Consider the following 17472-nt stretch of genomic DNA (forward strand, 5'->3'; position numbering starts at 1 on the left):
CCTCATCAATCAACTTTGTTATTGGAATCTCACCTGCTCTCGAGCCAGACAGTATACTCTGTACTACTCATTGCAACCAGTTGCCATGGTCTTTGACTAGACAACTACCCCCTGATTATCACGGCGGTTTATCACGGTCAAACCTCTGCCGCTCCGAGCTCGCTCAGTGATAACCAACCCCCAACGGCTTTCTGTACCTCTGCTCATCCCCGAGAACCAATTGAATAGTGTCTATGAGCTTTGCTTAAGACACGACTTCAACACCCAGGAGTTGCTAGGCTCTCTTCTGATAACTGGAGCTGTGAAATTCTTCAGCATTTGCCTTGTAGGCATAAGGTGTTGCTCTGTGAGTCCTCTGATGTACTGCACTAGCTCTGCCTCATTGTGTGGGTGCATCAATCATTGGCTGAGTGCCTGGTCCTCTTTTGATGCGCATTCCCCATTCAATTGTTGCATCAGAGTTGAGCACGTTACACCATGTTTATCAGCAAGTTTGGTATATGAGAAATCATTGCAATGACAAGTTGCACGTCCCTCTGCAACGGCTTCCTTCACAGACATTGTGGCATTGAGATAGGGGAGGTAGAAAGTATACTGTTATTATGCCAAGATGCGCGTTGCGGCGCATGCACATTGCGAGCACGGACACGGTAGCGCAGCACTAGTACTGATTAGAGCCGCTCCGCTCCCCATTGGCCCTATCGTCAACCCCATTTGTCACCGATCTCATCACTTACACACGAAATTTACTGCGCTGTACTCGGGTCCAACGCCAGTGAATAAGGCCCTGTTGGGATAAGGACAGAGCAGGCTTGTGCGGTTGGTGATGTCGATAGCCTGAAGCGCGTCCGGCGCAATCCCATTCTCCACCCAATCGACCAATGCCTCGAACGACCTGGCAGGATAGCCCCCCACACCACCCGCGCAATGGCCAAGACCGGGGGCTTCGAAGAGACGATAGAAGTCATGCACATCAGGATGGATGGCCGTCACCGCGTCGTAGTATTGACGAGAACCTCGAAATGGGATGATGTCATCAGCCTACGAACATGTCAACCTTGAACCCACGAAGCGTCAAGCCACATACAAGACCGTGGTATGTGAGCATCTTGCCTCCTGATAATTTAAACTCGTACAGATCCGGTGACCTTGTACCGATAATTGAGTCAAACTCGACAATAGCTGCTCGGAAGACCTGTTCGTATTCTCGACGAGACAAACTGCCCACCTCAAAGCCGGGGTCTTTTTTTACGAACAACCGGATCGCGGTTGTCAGCAAGGGGCTTCCTACGCCAATGCAAGTCCCTTTGGATGAGCAAACTGTCCTTGCAAGACCGCCTAATTTGGTGAGGTTAGTCTGGTGACCCATGGTGTGCCAGAGGAACGTTCCATCAGCCCTGCGCGCACCGTTCCAAGCTGCATCGGCGACAATCGCTGCAAAATTTGATATGGTCTTTGGGGCGGAAGGCGAGCTGCAGTTCAGGTCTCTGCCGACAGCAGTGTATGGGTCGAAGCAACAAGCGTCCTCATCTGAAATGATGCCGTCGAGAAGTCCATCATGACCGTCGCACGACTCGATAGCAAAGTTGGTCAAGGCATCGATCTCGCAGGGATGTGGATACTCTTTCATCTCGTTCATGACCTGCTGTGGAAAATGTGCGGCAATGATGAATTCGGTATGGATTGCTGGAGCTGCAGCCTGGATGCCATCGAATATGTCAGGGTATCGCTGAGCGAACATGAGCCCTTGTCTCCCTCCTTGTGAGCATCCGTCGAAGTACGAAAAGCTTGCTAGTCGTCCGAAGAAGCTGTTGATGACACTCTTAGCGGCTAACGCGGCGTCTTTCAAGGTCACGTAGGCGAAGTTTTGTAGAGCCAGCAAGTCGAGATTACCTGGACTCAGTAGCGCCCACTCATCTGGACCATCAAGAGAGACGCCACCATTTGTGGTCACTGTCGCATAGCCATCCGCTACGGCGACAGACATAGTAAGATCGGTGAACCAGTCCAGCCCAGCAATCCATCCACCACCCCCTACCATCTTGAGTCGCCCATTCCATTCTGGCTGGACTGGTAGCCAGACCTGCGAAATAGCGATGTCGTCCTGTCCTGGATGTGTATGGGAGAGAGTGACGTTGCAGAAGCTCATGTTCCTGCCAAAGTTATCGTCGCGGTAAAGCCGGTAGTCCTCGACAAGGATGCTCAGGGAGTAGTTTTGCACGAGGGAAGCTTGTACAGACAAGAATTTGGCGCCAAAAATCGTCGGGAACACGATTGCCTGAGCTGAGCAGTTGCTCAAGATCTCTGAGAGCGCCATTGTAACGAATGTGCAAGAACGGCTGCAGTCAGGTCAGAATGAAAGGAGAACGAGCGGATGATATGTACAGACGGGATTGTGGGGTCATGATTAAGCGGGGTAAGACATGAGGCAGGAGGTACCCATGTTGTGTAAGAAAAGAACATCGCTGCACAACAGTACCAAACCTCGATCTGATTAGTGCGCTGGCTGTGTGCAGGAGCATCCTAGGAGCTTGGAAATCCCTCATCTCGTGTATCCAGAAACCTCAGACCTAATATACATGTCGCCATTTGTACACCTTGTCATCTGAATAGTAGGCATACGGGTACTCCCATAATCATCATACTTGTTCCGTACATAGGCCAGAATTCTCTCCAAAACATCATACGACTCGCTGTTTGCAATTGCATGCAGCATGTACTGGCACTTGCCCCATTCGTTTTGGTCAAAGGCCGCACAGAGTTCTATGGAAGGAATGAGGTCATGGCACCTGAGATTTACTCTGTGCCAATAGTAGTACTCGTTCTCGTCTCGTTGCCCCGGGAGAAAAACTGATCAACGTCAGATTTCAGGGTACCGACCGTTGCCTTGGTTGTACATGGCGCTGACTTCCGTGTCTTAAAGCAGTGGAAGTTCCTCCGAGCAGTGGCAGTGGTGGTAAAGCCGCCCAATGCATATGATGCAGACCACAGATTCTTTTGAAATCGAAGTCCAACCAGCCGTGAACGAGTAAATGCTGACAGATCTTCTACGAGCCTCTCTGTGTAAGCTGGATCCACAAGTCACGAGCTGGCGCATACGCTGATGGTTTCCAGACTTCTTGGCAGTACTTCGCTTGTTCGTACTTGCTTCATCTCCTAGTTATCGACCCGTTGCTACCTCGTGAGCCTGTCTATAGGAACGACTAGGCATTTGAGCCTGCGGAGCTACGAAAGATCGAAAAGTGTTTCGAGTTGCTTTAGGCGGGAGTCCCAGATCGTGAACACTTCCAAATGCCGCTGGAGCACAGTGGCTACTTGATCGTACCAGTCACCTAACCGGAAATGACAGTTATCGGCCAATACAGAAGTTAAGAACTTACTCGCGTCGATTGAGGAAGTGTGCAAAGTGAGCTCCTTCAAGTTGTCTGCAAGAGCAATCAACAATGAGAGGCCAACGGACATGAAGTTTTGCTCGGTTCTGATAGCGAACATCCATTTCCAGTTCTGAATCAAGGGATTGGTACCCCCGATGATGTCGCAGCAAACACCAAAGCCTTCGTTCGTCAGAAATGATCGATATGTGTCTGAGTTACTAAAGTTTGGTATTAGCAAACTTTGCTTCGTGTACATGAGGGTAACCATCTCAGCCGAGGACGTTGACTTACATGTATTTTCGGATCAGGCCGGCCGAGGCATGGATGTCTGAGTATTCGCTTGAGTCAAGGCTGACGATGCAAGATGTCGGCAACCTACCACGCATCCTTTAGAGAAAGGCAGTTGTTCGAACCAAAGCTTCTTGTGCGACACATCGAAGGCGTTAACAGGTGATACCGAAATTTCGCGATCTGGCTATGTCCAACGATATCGCAATGCTGAGAAGCAGCTCGTCGGGAAGGTCGAGTAAGGTGAGTATTGTTGCGATATCAATCGGTCCGTATAAGACCCGATTACCCTTGCTTAAACTGTTCTGGACTAGCATGTTCCAGGATCAGTATATAATCGTCTTCTCCTAGCTAGATAGCAACTCTTCGCAGTATTCCATCGACCCGATAGTCCTACGTTGTCGTTTGCCGTAGCTATCAGTGTACTACAGCGGCCCTCGCACACGTATCATAGTAAACGGTGGCAAGTTGAGAAATGGTGTCAGTGGAAGTAAGTGATGCAAGCTCGTCGAGCGGTTACCAAGATTCTTGCAGCGGGGCTAAAGCCTTCTGGTACGTCATATGCTTGATGAGCACTTTCACTCAAAACTCTGTTGCTTTCACTGCCCTAGTTTCACTAAATCGAAGAAAAAAATTTCAAGATATCTAAGTCAAATGAGTAGACTTAATTACCTTTACTCTGATTGATACTTCATGTACCAATTCTAATGGACGGGGGAGCATGCGCCACAATTTTTCACTCTGCCAAAGTCCAATCGGCTGTCCACATTGCTAGCACATCCATTTAATGTGATCCAGTGCCCTTTCCCTCTAGGGCATCTCTGAACCATTGTGGATATCTTCGTATACTGTACATTGTAAGTCCCTCATTCTGGGTCCACTCAAATACTGGAAGGATATAGTCTTCCTTGAGGTCGGCTGACTCCCAGCTAGGTTTACGATCGTACGCGTCTAGATGCGTTTTTTTGCCGGAAACTGTAGTCACCTTGACATTCGCTTTGCTCCATCTCTTGAATGTCTCGATTTCCGACATCTTGGTCGAGCCGCTTATCGTTCAGGCCACTGTCCATACGTTCCGGTGGAAGCGAAACTGTACCATTCGCAAGTCGAGAAGATCCTTGGCGTTTTGGAGAAACCGACCGATCTTGTCTAGTTCTCAATCCGGCTTGAGGTCATTCATGCAGACTACAATGGAGGTGAGCCTCTGAGGCAATGCTTCAGATAACTGCGCCCACGGCATACGCAGTGCAGATCCATGCAGCCACTCGTGCGGAATGAAAAGATTTTTGAGAGCCTTGAACTTCCTGAGGTCTAAAGTGTATTCGAAGGCCCTACTCTGCGCGCAGTCTGAGTAGACTGAGAGTTTCACTAGTTGGGAATGCAGAATTAACTGGATATTGAGGTACCACTAATCTAGGAATGGTCCTCGCTCGCTGAAGACCGTGAACAGAACGGCCACCATGCCGTGCATGATTGGCGCAAACGGCGGCACGTAAGAGCGAGAGATTGAGGGTCTTTTACACCTACACCCAGTGCAAGCTCGATCAGCAGCTCATCTGGAAGCCTTAGCATGTCACCAGCCTTGTCCGATGGTGTGTCGAATGGCGGTGTTTGTCGTTGTTGAGCCCAGTGGGGAAAATAGAGAGGAAGGAGCGGTCGCTATGATGCCGTGCACATAGAATCCCTTCACGTTGTCTCGGCAGCAACATTCACTCTCATCACACACTCGAGCGAGGAGCCTCAGCTTGGATTCAAATTCATACGTTGCGTCGCAATTTCTGCACCTCCAAGTTCACAAGTACCTATTGAAGGCATCAGTAGATGCACAGCAGCATCCGCACCGATCTTCCCTCACTCGCTACTGCGGCGCAACGCAATGGTGGCTCCCAATACAATGCGTACAGCAAGCTCGTGTATCGTTCGGCGCATTACGACCGCAAGTCGCTAAACACTCGTCATTATCATCTAACAGTCTCGCTCAAGAACCGTTTCACTTACACCAACTCGGCAAACAGTGCCCCGTACAAAACGTCAACTCCAAATTCGTCTCTTTCTGACAATTTCTCACCTGACTTCCCGCTGGCGTCCTCCCATCATACCATCCGATACTCTCACACGCTTCATCACTCGGCTGAACGCGCAAAGTTCGTCCAGAGAAGCCGTCGCCAAATAGTGAGCTGAGGTCATACCAGACGGAGGAATTGTCGATAGTGTATACGAAGATGAGTTGACTGACATTAGGGGTGAAGAGACCACCGGGGGTGGAGGTAGTCTTGAGGGCAATGCCGCCAGAGATGGGGTCTGAGGTGAAGACTTCGCTGTAGGAGCTGTCTTTAGGTAGGATAATTTGGGGACTAACGGTGCCGCCGACGGACCAGAGGTAGATAGGGGAGTCGCACTGGTTGGTGACGATGGCGCGGCCTATCGCAAGGACGGAGGTAGTGAACGACGTGAGAGCAAGGACTTTTAAGAGGAGCATGATGCTGGTCAGTGATTTCGAAGTGGACGATTTGGTCAGTGATGCCTATCTACAGCCGCAATGCGTTCCCAATGCTACGTCTTTATATGTCTTTGAACCCACCACTTTTCCGAAAATCAAGGCAGTTACCACAGAACCTCCCCGGGGCCCTTGCCTATTTTGCAATTCAGAATATCCTGTGCGATTATAGGTGAAGAGAGTAGGTTGCAAGGCCGTCGAGCTAGCAGATCAGGCTGAATCGATTGGTCGATACTCTCAGCCGCACGAAGATCGCTGAATGTCACGACTACCAATCGACCATGTGTTACACGTGCGAGACCACCGATTGGTGTAAGCATATCACCTGATGCATACGCAGTTAGGTATTAGCAGAGCTCGTGTTCACTCGCATCTTGTAATACTGTAACTCGTGTCATACACGAAACTGCGCTGGTAGTGCAACTAGTCGTGATGATCGTGGAAAGACATTACGCAGGAGAGGATGTTGCTAATGAAATGTAGGCGATGCAAAGGTAGGTGCGGGTGATGTTTTAATCTAACATGAATCATGCTTGCAACAGGTGACCTCAACCTTACTGAAGCCGGCACTTATGCATTCAACGTGGCAGTACACATGTTGCGATGTGTTGTAGTCATCATCATTGAATCGTAAGCAGTCGGCTCATCTATTCTACATGTCCTGGAGTACTTCAGTGCGAACCACCCGTTCGTCCCAGCGTCCAGACACTATGGTGCTGTCGACATCATCTCAGTGCTTTCTCATCCACGCGCACAAGCTCCACGATCACCTGCAGACCCCTCTGGGTGAAACCTTGTTCAAGGTATGTTTTGACGTCCTGAAGGACGTCGACCGGGTTGCCAACGCGGCAGAAGTACGCCGTCATGGCGGACTCAATGTACTCCAGACGGAGACGACGCAGACCAGCACAGGCAAAGAGCGCATCAAGCTCGTACCTATGCACCACTTCTCGCAGAGACAGGACGATGCGTTCCTTCGCCGCCTCGGGGTTGGTACGCTCAAGCGCGATTATCTGGCGCTCTGGCCAACGCTGGTTCGTCAGCCCGGCGGTCTGCATTGCGATGCCCAGCTCACGCAGGTTCGGCAGATTGCGACACATCTGCAGATACGGATTGTGGTATCGATTAAGGGCGACACCGCTGAACCAGTAGAACTTAGGCAGTTCTACCTTGGTCACCGCATTGTAGATGTGCGGCAAAGCCGCCGAACCGAAGATGTTGCCGCCGTAGGTGACATCGGCGGTGGAGGCGACGACGAAAGTGCATTCCGACAGGTACGGGAGTACCTCTTTATACCACATGCACGAGTCGACAGGATTGAAGTGCACGCCCTTGAGGAATAGAGGGCTATCAGGCGTAGCGATTGTGCGTTCTCGCTCAGCTGTGATGAAGACAGTGACCGGGCCTACATCAGGATTCATTAGCAGTTGCACCCTGAAAGCAGTCATACCACTTGGCATGTAAATTCGAAAACTTACCGGGAGCCAAAAGAGCTTCAATAGCGTGCGTCTGGGACGGCGGCGGCGCAAAAGCAGGAGCGGAGGCATTCAACAAGGCTGTCAGTGAGTCAGTCCATGCCATGTATGTGTTCGAAGAACACAAGACTCACTGTTCCCAGACGCAAGAGCACGGGCGTGCCATTCGCTGCTCTCAGAGCCGCGCGGAGTATGTCTGGAGTTGCTCATGGTGATTCTTGCAGTTGGTGTGAGATAGGATGACTAAGAGACCCGTTAAGATGTGCAAGCAAAGGGATCAAATCGAGTTTACACCGCAGAACGGACGAGAAGGTAGTGTTGAGGGAAAGTGGAAGAGATAGAAAGGTTGTCCTATACAAGAGGTTGTGCGTGCCAAGCACGTGCACCGGCGCAGTGTAGGTGTAGGAAGGAATGTCATTGACAAACGCGTTTGCTGTTGCCGAAAGCGATGGAAGATAACAGCAACGTCAATGTGATGAACAAATTTGTGACGATAGCGCGGTATATAGTAACGTAGTAGCGCGGTGACGGAACTAAGGAACTGAGAGGCATTATATGTGCATCTCGGTTGAGGAGCTCATGTGTGCGAGGTGGACGCACGCAATCATCAGCATGTGACCCGGTCTAGACCTGCGTGACTATGGTTAGCTTGCTTCGACAATAATTGTTGCGACATCCGATTAATAGCATTGTGGCCTCCAAGGGCTGCACACGGTGGGTGGAGGAGGTTTGCGCGCAGCCGTCTGGAGGTACTTGGCAAAGAATTGAAAATACTCAAGAACTTGATATGGCTACATGTCTGCTTTATGTCTGCTTTGAGGTACCATTGTGAGAATGCAGTAATAGCAAGGAGATTGTCTGTATCATAGTGCTTAAATGAGAAGTAACTCACTCGCTATGGATGAACAGCACGTCACCCCTGATATCCTTCACAAGCTGGTCCTCCATCTCAAAAAGAAAAAATCGCGCATCCGGGGTGTGGAGAATACTGTTGTGCTTGACATTGATGACCAAATTTGAAGGTCGAAGAAGGTGAACATCCGAAATAGCTCAAATTCGGTGGAGATATGTTCGATATCTTTCATTCGACCTTGGAAACCATGATCAAGATCTTTGTTGCAGTAAATGCAATAAGTGAAGGTGTAATCGCGCAGGGCAGTAAGTCAGGGGTAACCGCGCGAAGCAGTAAAATCGGTATGTATTGTTGTTGTTCTTGTTCAGTGTTCTATCTCTCTCACCGGGCCATCAGGGTCTGTTTACATGACGTATCTGTCGTTCAGACAGAGGTAGAAAGGGCTTGTTGGAAAGGGCAAGAGCACTGCGCCAACACACGTGGCACACATGACCTCTATACTCCATTAGCCGTCACAATCTTCGAGCGACATGTCGAAGGCCAAATGTTTCAGAAACTCAAATTTGCATAAGAAGTCCATGACCCCGTTGGCTTTGGCCCGACTATGTGCGATAGACGTGAAATCGGTAATGGTCAACTTCGCAATCTTGTGCAATCTGGGTTAGGGTTAGGGTTATACAGGGACGCTGTGTCCATCTCAACTGGTTCCAACACCCTGACCCCGTAGCATCCATTCATAACATGAGGTGTGGCTTCCAACCAGGCTTCTGCTGTGAATAACCAGCCTCATACATGATATTCTGGAGCAATGTAATGCTCAATTCAGGGAGTATATGACTATAACCCCCATCATCAATTGCCTGCCATGCCTCCTTCTACTGGTGCTCTTGGTCTTGGGTTGTGAGTTTGATGATGAGCACTTTGTGTTCATCAGTAGTCTTCTGAACACCACCATGCCCAGGCAAGTTGGCAAAGCACCAAGGGTCTGTAGTTTTGCACCCATCCTCTTCTGCAACCTTGCGCACATGTTGTGTAGTCCTTGTTATAGTTGATGTGCTGACGCGGCCGTTATCAAAGTACTCAAGGCAAGCATTGTGGGAGAGGCTGCTAGCCATGCATGCCCTTGCAATGAATGCTTGCTCCGTGGTGCTCAACTCACAATATGATGTCTTTGGAGGTTGAGGGTGGATTGTAATTCTTGGGCTTTATGCAGGTAATCCAGTTCATTTTTTTTATTGGATTTGATAAAGTATTGATAGACCTATTGGGGTGGAAAGTACAGAAGTTTGACATGCTCAGCATCTATTTTGGTGGGGTGGCCTATGCGGTGCAACACCAAATACTAGCTCCTTCGTACTGTGCCTTCTCGAGTGCTGAATTGAAGGGCGCACAGACCAGCTGAAGAGTTTTCAGCTCACAAGAAAGCTGAGAGACAACAGAGGGCTGCACGCCTGCCACAATGTCTACAGCAGCAAAAAGGCATTGGGAAACAAATTCAGGAAGGCACTTGAGATGAAATGAGACAACAAATCGATAAAATCGACCTTTTGCTCACCTCAAGAAGTTGGTGTTCGGTGTGGTACAAGGTCATCATCTCATCAGTATGTACTTCCTTCGGCCTCCGTAACAATGGGTGAAGATTATTTTGTGAACCCTGACTTCACCTTCCTGAACAGGAAGTCGCTTCCTTCCGAAGCGTCGATATCACTCTAGTACAGTTTCTACGCCCACTCTTTAGACTGCGAAAGCCTACTCGACGATGGCTATGCCGCCGGTAGACTCACCGGGGGAGTCGAATGAAGAAGAAGGGCTCCCCTTTCTGGATCAGAACCCAATACCGGAAAAGACGAAGCCATGGGTGATCATGGTCATACTGGCCTTCGTCCTCGTAGCCATCATCGATATGGGCGCCTTTCTCGCCGAAGCTCCTCGAACACGCGTATACGAAGCCAACATCTGCCTAGGATACTATCGAGAGAGCGACCCCTCGGTCATTGGTGCAGACGGATCGATACCTGAGAAGCTTTGTAAGGTGGACGCAGTTCAGCAGAAGATGGCCATGATCTTTGGCTGGCAAGAGATGTTCGATGTCATTCCCAGCATCTTCCTGGCCATACCCTTTGGCGCGCTGGCAGATAAAGTGGGCAGGAAGTGGATCTTCACTGCGAGTTTGATGGGACTGCAGCTGAACAGTGCTTGGGTGTTGGGCATCTGTGAGTGAAACTATGGCAGAGGCGAGAAGGACGGTACTGATAATTTTAGGCTACCTCAAAGACCTGCCACTCCAGCTTACATGGCTCTCGTCAGCTTTTTACTTCATCGGCGGCGGGCCCATCGTTGCAGCAGCCATTGGCATCACCATGATCTCTGACATTGCACCTCCTGAAAAGCGGACCACCATATTCTTGTACTTGACTGCTTCGGTCCTGATTGCCGAGATTGTGGCGCCGATCATGTCTGCACGTCTTATGGAGAGCGGAGACTGGTACCCTCTTGTACTCGCACTGATCTTCCAACAGGCCGGCGTCCTGCTCGCTATCTTCTTTCCAGAGACCCTACATCTGCGCGAGAAATCCAAACATGACGAGAGCAACACCAGGGATGTTCAGCTGCAGGTCAAGGGCGGTTTTTTCAGCCCAAAGCAACAATTACAACACTTTCAGAGTGCGTTCCAGTTCCTGAAGAGCAATCGGACGCTGGCACTGGTTGTGTTTACATTTATGGCGAACAGACTGGGTCGGCAAGGCATGACACTACTTGTGCGCTACGCTTCGAAACGGTACGATTGGGAGATCAAACAGGCTGCATACCTACTGTCATTCCGTGCAGCTACCAACTTGGTCGCGGTTGCCCTCTTTCTTCCTCTCACCAACTATGTGCTACTCAAGCATGTTCGGTTGCCTACATATTGGGCCGATCTATGGATAGCGCGGGGCTCTATACTGCTCACCTCCATCTCGTTCCTCGTCATCGGTCTCGCTGCACATCCGGCTTTGCTCGTCATCGGTCTCCTTATCTATAACCTGGGCACAGGCTACAACGCCGCCATGCGGTCGGTGTCGATTCACGTTGTTGGCGGACAATCGAGCCCCGACATTGGCAAGCTTATGAGTACAATTGCAATTGTGGAGAGCCTTGGCGCGCTAGTCGCTGGTCCGTTACTCAATCAGCTGTTCCAATGGGGTATGAGCCTGGGCAGTGTCTGGCTCGGCTTGCCGTTCTTGACTGGCATGCTTGTGTTTGCTGGTCTCTCGGTTGTTATTTTCAAGATCGATGTGGGTGACAAGGAGGTAGCATATACTGAAGTCCAGAGTGAAGTTGAAGATGAAGTTTTCGAGCTGCAAGGAAGGGCAAGCACGTCTGCGCTCGAACACGACGGCGTTTACCGGCATTCAACATCGAGAGATTCCGTACATTTCCAACGCTGATGCTGAATACCAAGATTCGTTGTCAAACAACAGTCAGCACATCTTCCCATGTCAAGTCTTGTGTATCGAAACTCTGATTACGCCACCACTGCCCATGTGCCCTGGGCGCACCTTCCATCTGGTTCGGGCGCAACAACGCGCTGACCCTCTGAGACAAAGCAAGTGCGACACCAGAACATGCACCCGCCACGATGGTAAAGGCAACAACGATGTGTTTGTTTTGCTCGAAGCCCCATATGCGCATGCTCCAAGCGTGCTCCTTCACAGCCCTTGGTCACATCTAGTCAACACAACACCTCTTTAGCAGAGCTTTGCTACGTTGGACTGTCGTCTTACCGCTCTACTTCACTGTCACTTAGCTTTATCTGCCTCCTCGATGCTTGCACGCGCATCCAGCGACGCCGGCACTCGCCTGCGCCGGTCTAAGTCCACTTCAACTGTTCATCGACACGCTCCACCTATTGTCGAACCTCTGGACCCGGGTGTGGCACAACAACATGCCATAGCTGCTGCCACTGCTGCTTTCGCTCGATCTCAAGCTCAAGGGTCGACCGACCGTAAAGCGAATCGTAGCATTGAGCTCGTCAGGAGCAAGAGCACCACGAGTCGCAAGTCACTTACTTCGCAAGGCAGCCACTTTCCTCCGCGAGAATTGAACGTTCGATCTGTACCACCGCAAAAGAGTATACAGACAACCAGCACCCATCGCCTCTCCGTCGCATCTGCACCAAATACAGAGAAGTTCCCCTCTTTCAACCCTACGCCTGGCAGCGACAGACCGACATCATCGACACGCCCATTATCCGCACAACCTTCAGTCACCTTCAGCGAGTATGGGCGTCCCGCTTCCCAGCCGAAGTCTCATCGACAGAGCGCAGCTTCTTCTATCACATCGCAACAGATCAGGAAAGCGCGGTCCATGTACTATGCCAGCAGCGTCCAGACCGGATCACCTATCGCACGACCGCCTGCAAAGTATTTGACCACTCCACCGCCAATTAGCCCCGGTCCTGCATTGAGCACTGCACCGACGGCTTACATTCCGACTCGAAGTACAGGTCCATCGCCACTTGCTGTGCCTCGAGTTCCTGTAGCTGTTGCGCCGGATGAGACGATTGATAGCGCTCGAGACAAATACTTGCAGGACTTTCAGCAACGATCGATCAAACACAAGCCATCCCTGTTCCTGGCTCCGTTCAAGAAAAGGCAGGACAAATCGAAGGACAAGGCCAAACGTCTCTCATCAATTATCGCGTCGGGCCCTTCCACAAGCTACCACTTTGCGGATGATACAGCGGGCGACATCACCGTGAGCGACTTCATGCCACAATCGGACGCTAAGGATAGACGTTCCTTTTCTGGATCATTGAAGAGGAAGATCAAGAGGGTCTTTAGACGGACATCCAACAAGTCCCCCCGCCTTCCAGTCCAACAGATCGAAGCGAGTCGCGAATACTTTGGGACCACCGATACCACAGTGTCGAACACGGGTAACCATGGCGACATACCAAGCCCCGACGAGGAGCTGCTCCAGAGAGTGCGATCTCGTACCCCATCCTTGGACGGAGGTCGCCCCCGCCCCATGAGATCGGCGTCACGCAGTAGCAGCAAAGGCAGTGCTCGCAGCAATCGCAGCCTCCACAGCGAGGCTAATGTCTCGCATATATCTGCGTCACGAGTCACGAGCTGGGGAACATCGGCCTCGGGAGAGACCTTGACACAACGCGCCATCAAGCGTTTAACGGTGATACATGAAGCCAAAGACAGCATCGGGAGTATCACGGATAGGTCGGCATCAGCATTAACCAAGAGGAAATTGCTACCTATTCCTGCACTTTCGGCCTTCAAGGACCCTATGCACATGGAAAGCCTTGCAGAGGAAGCGTCAACGCCACCAGTCGACCCGAAACGCGTTTTCTCAGCTCTTATGCGCGAAATCGATGCGTCGAAGTCCGCCGAACGTTCGGCTGATCAGTCAGATCGCACACCAGGCGCAGAAAGCGACGTATTTGAGTCCAGCAAAACCAAGGAACTGCACTCCACAGTTCGAGAACTACACTCTAGTGCCAGTAGAGACTTTGACCTGCCCGAAATTACTGAGCAGAAGGTCCCAGCACGTCGTCCCGCAAGTGTAGCGGCGCGTAGTGTCCAAAGCAAGAAAAGCTCGATCAAGTCCTTTGGGCAAGCCATCAGGTCCACAATACGCACAGTTACGCCGAGTGAACGACGATCTTCACCTTGTCCTGATCAGCCGGTCAGCGAACAGGCGAATACGAACACCCCTTCGTCAGGCGCTTCATCGAAATCACCAAGTGACCGGGATAACCGCACGGTTATCTTCAAGGGTCTTCGCATCTCAAAGAAGAAGTTAGTACGCCATACTGGTCCTACTGTACCCATCCCTACACATTGGGTCTCCTGCTAATGTTCCCCAGAAGTGCAGTGGTCACTGAAGATGCTTCGGTCAAGATATCTGCACCAACAGCAGAACAGATCGAGATGCGAGTGGCGAAGGCAAAGACCAGGTGGCAGACTCCTCTGAACGAGAGTGCGACCCCTCAGTTTCCGCGTGAGACAGACCGACTTTACACTGCCGTCAATTTCGCTCAACAGCAACCTCCGGATCAAGCGAATGCGACCTGCGAGCCACCGGCGTCTCCACAATCGCCTACGGTACAGTCATCGAAGGCGATGCAAACACCCATGTCTCCCAGCGTCTACTCCCGGAATACTGATGGCGTCAGCATCCTTCCCAACGACAGTGTAATGTCTTTCAACAGTTCTTATGAGCATGAGCGCACACATCATGGAGGCTCAGCGGTCATTTTGACCAGTCAGTCTGTGCGAAGCTACGTAATTGGGACTCCATCACCAAATCGACCACATTCGACACGCTCTAGCCGTGATTGGAAGGCCTGGCTGTCACATGAGGTTTCGGGGATCGAGACCACCAGTCAAGAGGATATAACGATCCAGGGACAATACGCTACGCCTTCCGGACGACACAAGCGTGACTTGACCCAGACTATCCGTACCTCACATACTGGTTCTGAAGACACGACGGTCATTGTGCGAGAGTCATTTGACACATCGACCCCTCGAGCACAACCTGAGAAGCCAATAATGAGCAAAGTGCTTGATGCTGAGCAGCAGACGGATATACCACACATAGTTGAGGACCCGTATGTCCAAAATACCACAGCATCGGGAAGTGCCCGTGCCCACTCAAGTGTGATGAAAGATGTAACTCCGGATCAGAGGCAAGTTCCCGACAAGCTCAAGTTGGAGCAGCAACTTTCGGCAACTACCGTTTCGACTCCTCGTGTACGTAGAGACCGTTCGACGTCAACGCCGAGTAGCTCTTCATCTGGTCCACAGCCCTTACACGGTACCCCTAATTCCGCACGGATGAACGATCGGTTTCCGTTTTTCGATAATAGAAGACGCTCGAGCAGTAAGAATTCGAGTCGATCCCGTCTATCCAAATCGCCAACTAGCAGTGTTGGATCGTCACTGAAGTCACCCAAAACAACACCCGGGCCTAAGGTCATCTATTCTGACATCTCTGCTCCGGCTACAAGCTCGACCACAGCCAATGTACCGAGTACTGCCTTAAGAAGGGCTGAGATTCCGCAGAAGAGCAAGGAAAACATCACACCGCCATCAATGGATTGCCACAAAAGACCAAATACATCGCTACTCGGATTGGTCTCACGGCCCAAGTCACTGCAGCCACTTTCTTCGGCAATTCTGAATAGAAGCTCGACCAACATGACGCAGTACGCGGTCAATGTAGCAGAAGGAGGCCAGTCCAAGCGCGCCTCTAGTCCAGCCGAGACAGTGGTCGCTCGCCCTAGCTTGCGTGTTACCATACGGCCACTGTCACCTGAGAAGCTGTCGCGGCGGCCTCGAAGTGCATTCGACCTGCGTAACACACCTTCACCCCGACTCGCATCTGAACTTCGTCGCCCCGCACTGCACCCCAAGACTTCTTCACGCTTGCTAGCTCATAGAAACGGCTCAATCTCTAGCGTGGAAGCGTCTTCTCACGAAATTGGTGAGACGGATCAGCGCGATGGCAGTGCGACACCTGGCCAGCGTATGGCTGAGCGCTTCCTAAAGGAGCGGAAGTCCGCTACGGTGCTTGAGCGAGGAGTGAGAAGGAGCCCAGGGAAGTTTGTAAGGGAGGATACGCCTGCATTTCTTTAGCACTTGCATGTATATTCGAGGCCACATATAGATGGATGAAAGAGCTTGGATCCCTTAATGATGCGCAGCAGGGTTGGGCTACTAGAGTGTGCAGAGGTTGTGGATTGTCCACAATAGCGCGATACCTTACACGCGTCATTAGTTTTTTGCTGGGTAGATTAGATGATATGTACAGTTTAGGATGATATCGTAGTGTGTTGTAGCGATGGTATTCTATCGTGTGTGCATGTGTTCCGAAATAAGTAGCCCGCTAGCTGAGTGTGCTCCTAGCTTGCTTGGTCCGTCGCCTTTCGTTGTCGTCACGTCTGCCATTCCTCATCCAAGGAAGCGGACCAGTGTCTTCATCGCAACTCAAAACATCACAGTACAACGATATTCTGCGATCACCTTACACCGTGCGATCAATGTCTTCCCCACATGCTCGTCGTCAGTCGATCGCCCTAATGGTGCTCCTGCATCCAAGGCCAATAGTTCGGACAAATTTCAGACGAATACCAGGACAGTTATCCCACCTAAGTGCGCCTTGCCAGGTTAACTTGCGGCTGTCACGCTGCAATGACGCCGTATCACCAGGGTCCAGTTCAGCTCTAGTAACCTAGCTTCAGCTGAAGTGCGCAACACCACACGAATGCAGACAGACAACAGATGAATGTGCCATTGGCTCGCACAGATATCGATAATGCTGACTCTAGGTCCAGAAATTACAGCTATGACTCTGTAACGATCTCCTTCAAAGGCCCCTTCTCACACTCCAATCCAGAAAACTTTGAGGTTAACACGCGTGCTGTAGACGCAAGAAATTTTACGCTGACTTCGAATGCGTGGAATTCTGGATCGATGTAGATCCTTCCAGCACTGAGATGCTCTGTCCCGTAGATCGTTTCGAGAGTATGACCAGGTTCAAGAGGAACGACTTGGCGGAAGAAGAGGAAAAAATTTGTTATCTGTTGACGCTTAATGAAAACAACTGGGGTGTAATCTTTGCTAATGAGAGCGACTGCACTCATACCAAAGTCGCGATCGCAGTGTCTATGCACTCGATGTGCTCAATCAAATCTTCCCAATAGACGCTTTTAATGTCGATAACCTCATGGTCTTTGCAATAAGATTGAATGTTCTAGGCCGCCCAGCCGCCTGCAAACTGGAGAGCCACGGTATCAAGCCGCATGTACATTGTCCTTTCATAAGTCCATCAGATCAGTGTGATGACACGTGTTTCCATGGCCTCGACCTGCGCTATCAACATCTCCCAATACTTCGAAGCGTCAGCCTTGAGAGCATCTTGGACCGCTTCATGATCCTCTTGCCGCTGATCAATTGGCAGCTTGTCATTCCTTCGGTAGGACTC

General features: G+C 50.8%; 5 protein-coding genes across 5 annotated transcripts; 1 reads left to right on the forward strand and 4 right to left on the reverse strand.

The window, feature by feature from the left end:
- Window positions 1-231: 231 nt before the first annotated feature.
- On the reverse strand, window positions 232-396 carry BU25DRAFT_351429 (uncharacterized protein; the record flags this gene model as incomplete). The annotated part of the gene is made up of 1 exon (XM_033703360.1): window positions 232-396. The coding sequence occupies one exon, from the start codon at window positions 394-396 to the stop codon at window positions 232-234; it is 165 nt and encodes a 54-aa protein (XP_033557043.1).
- Window positions 397-740: 344 nt separating this feature from the next.
- Window positions 741-2547, reverse strand: BU25DRAFT_202190 (tannase-domain-containing protein). Its single transcript, XM_033701109.1, has one exon. The coding sequence runs from the start codon at window positions 2315-2317 to the stop codon at window positions 1037-1039; it is 1281 nt and encodes a 426-aa protein (XP_033557044.1). The 5' UTR covers window positions 2318-2547; the 3' UTR covers window positions 741-1036.
- Window positions 2548-5430: 2883 nt separating this feature from the next.
- Window positions 5431-6177, reverse strand: BU25DRAFT_414840 (uncharacterized protein). The gene is made up of 2 exons (XM_033707394.1): window positions 5661-6177; window positions 5431-5606 (listed from the first exon to the last, which is right to left on the reverse strand). The coding sequence occupies exons 1-2, from the start codon at window positions 6139-6141 to the stop codon at window positions 5521-5523; spliced, it is 567 nt and encodes a 188-aa protein (XP_033557045.1). The 5' UTR covers window positions 6142-6177; the 3' UTR covers window positions 5431-5520.
- A 707-nt stretch (window positions 6178-6884) lies between these two features.
- Window positions 6885-7580, reverse strand: BU25DRAFT_351439 (uncharacterized protein; the record flags this gene model as incomplete). Its single annotated transcript, XM_033703361.1, has 1 exon — window positions 6885-7580. The coding sequence occupies one exon, from the start codon at window positions 7578-7580 to the stop codon at window positions 6885-6887; it is 696 nt and encodes a 231-aa protein (XP_033557046.1).
- A 2353-nt stretch (window positions 7581-9933) lies between these two features.
- Window positions 9934-16124, forward strand: BU25DRAFT_401749 (MFS general substrate transporter; the record flags this gene model as incomplete). The annotated part of the gene is made up of 7 exons (XM_033705021.1): window positions 9934-10700; window positions 10750-11867; window positions 12343-13462; window positions 13625-14286; window positions 14385-14925; window positions 15248-15252; window positions 15375-16124. The coding sequence occupies exons 1-7, from the start codon at window positions 10247-10249 to the stop codon at window positions 16122-16124; spliced, it is 4650 nt and encodes a 1549-aa protein (XP_033557047.1). The 5' UTR covers window positions 9934-10246.
- Between the last annotated feature and the right edge of the window lie 1348 nt (window positions 16125-17472).

The sequence above is a fragment of the Macroventuria anomochaeta genome (genome assembly GCF_010093625.1).
Source record: "Macroventuria anomochaeta strain CBS 525.71 unplaced genomic scaffold BU25scaffold_41, whole genome shotgun sequence".
Lineage (NCBI taxonomy): Eukaryota > Fungi > Ascomycota > Dothideomycetes > Pleosporales > Didymellaceae > Macroventuria > Macroventuria anomochaeta.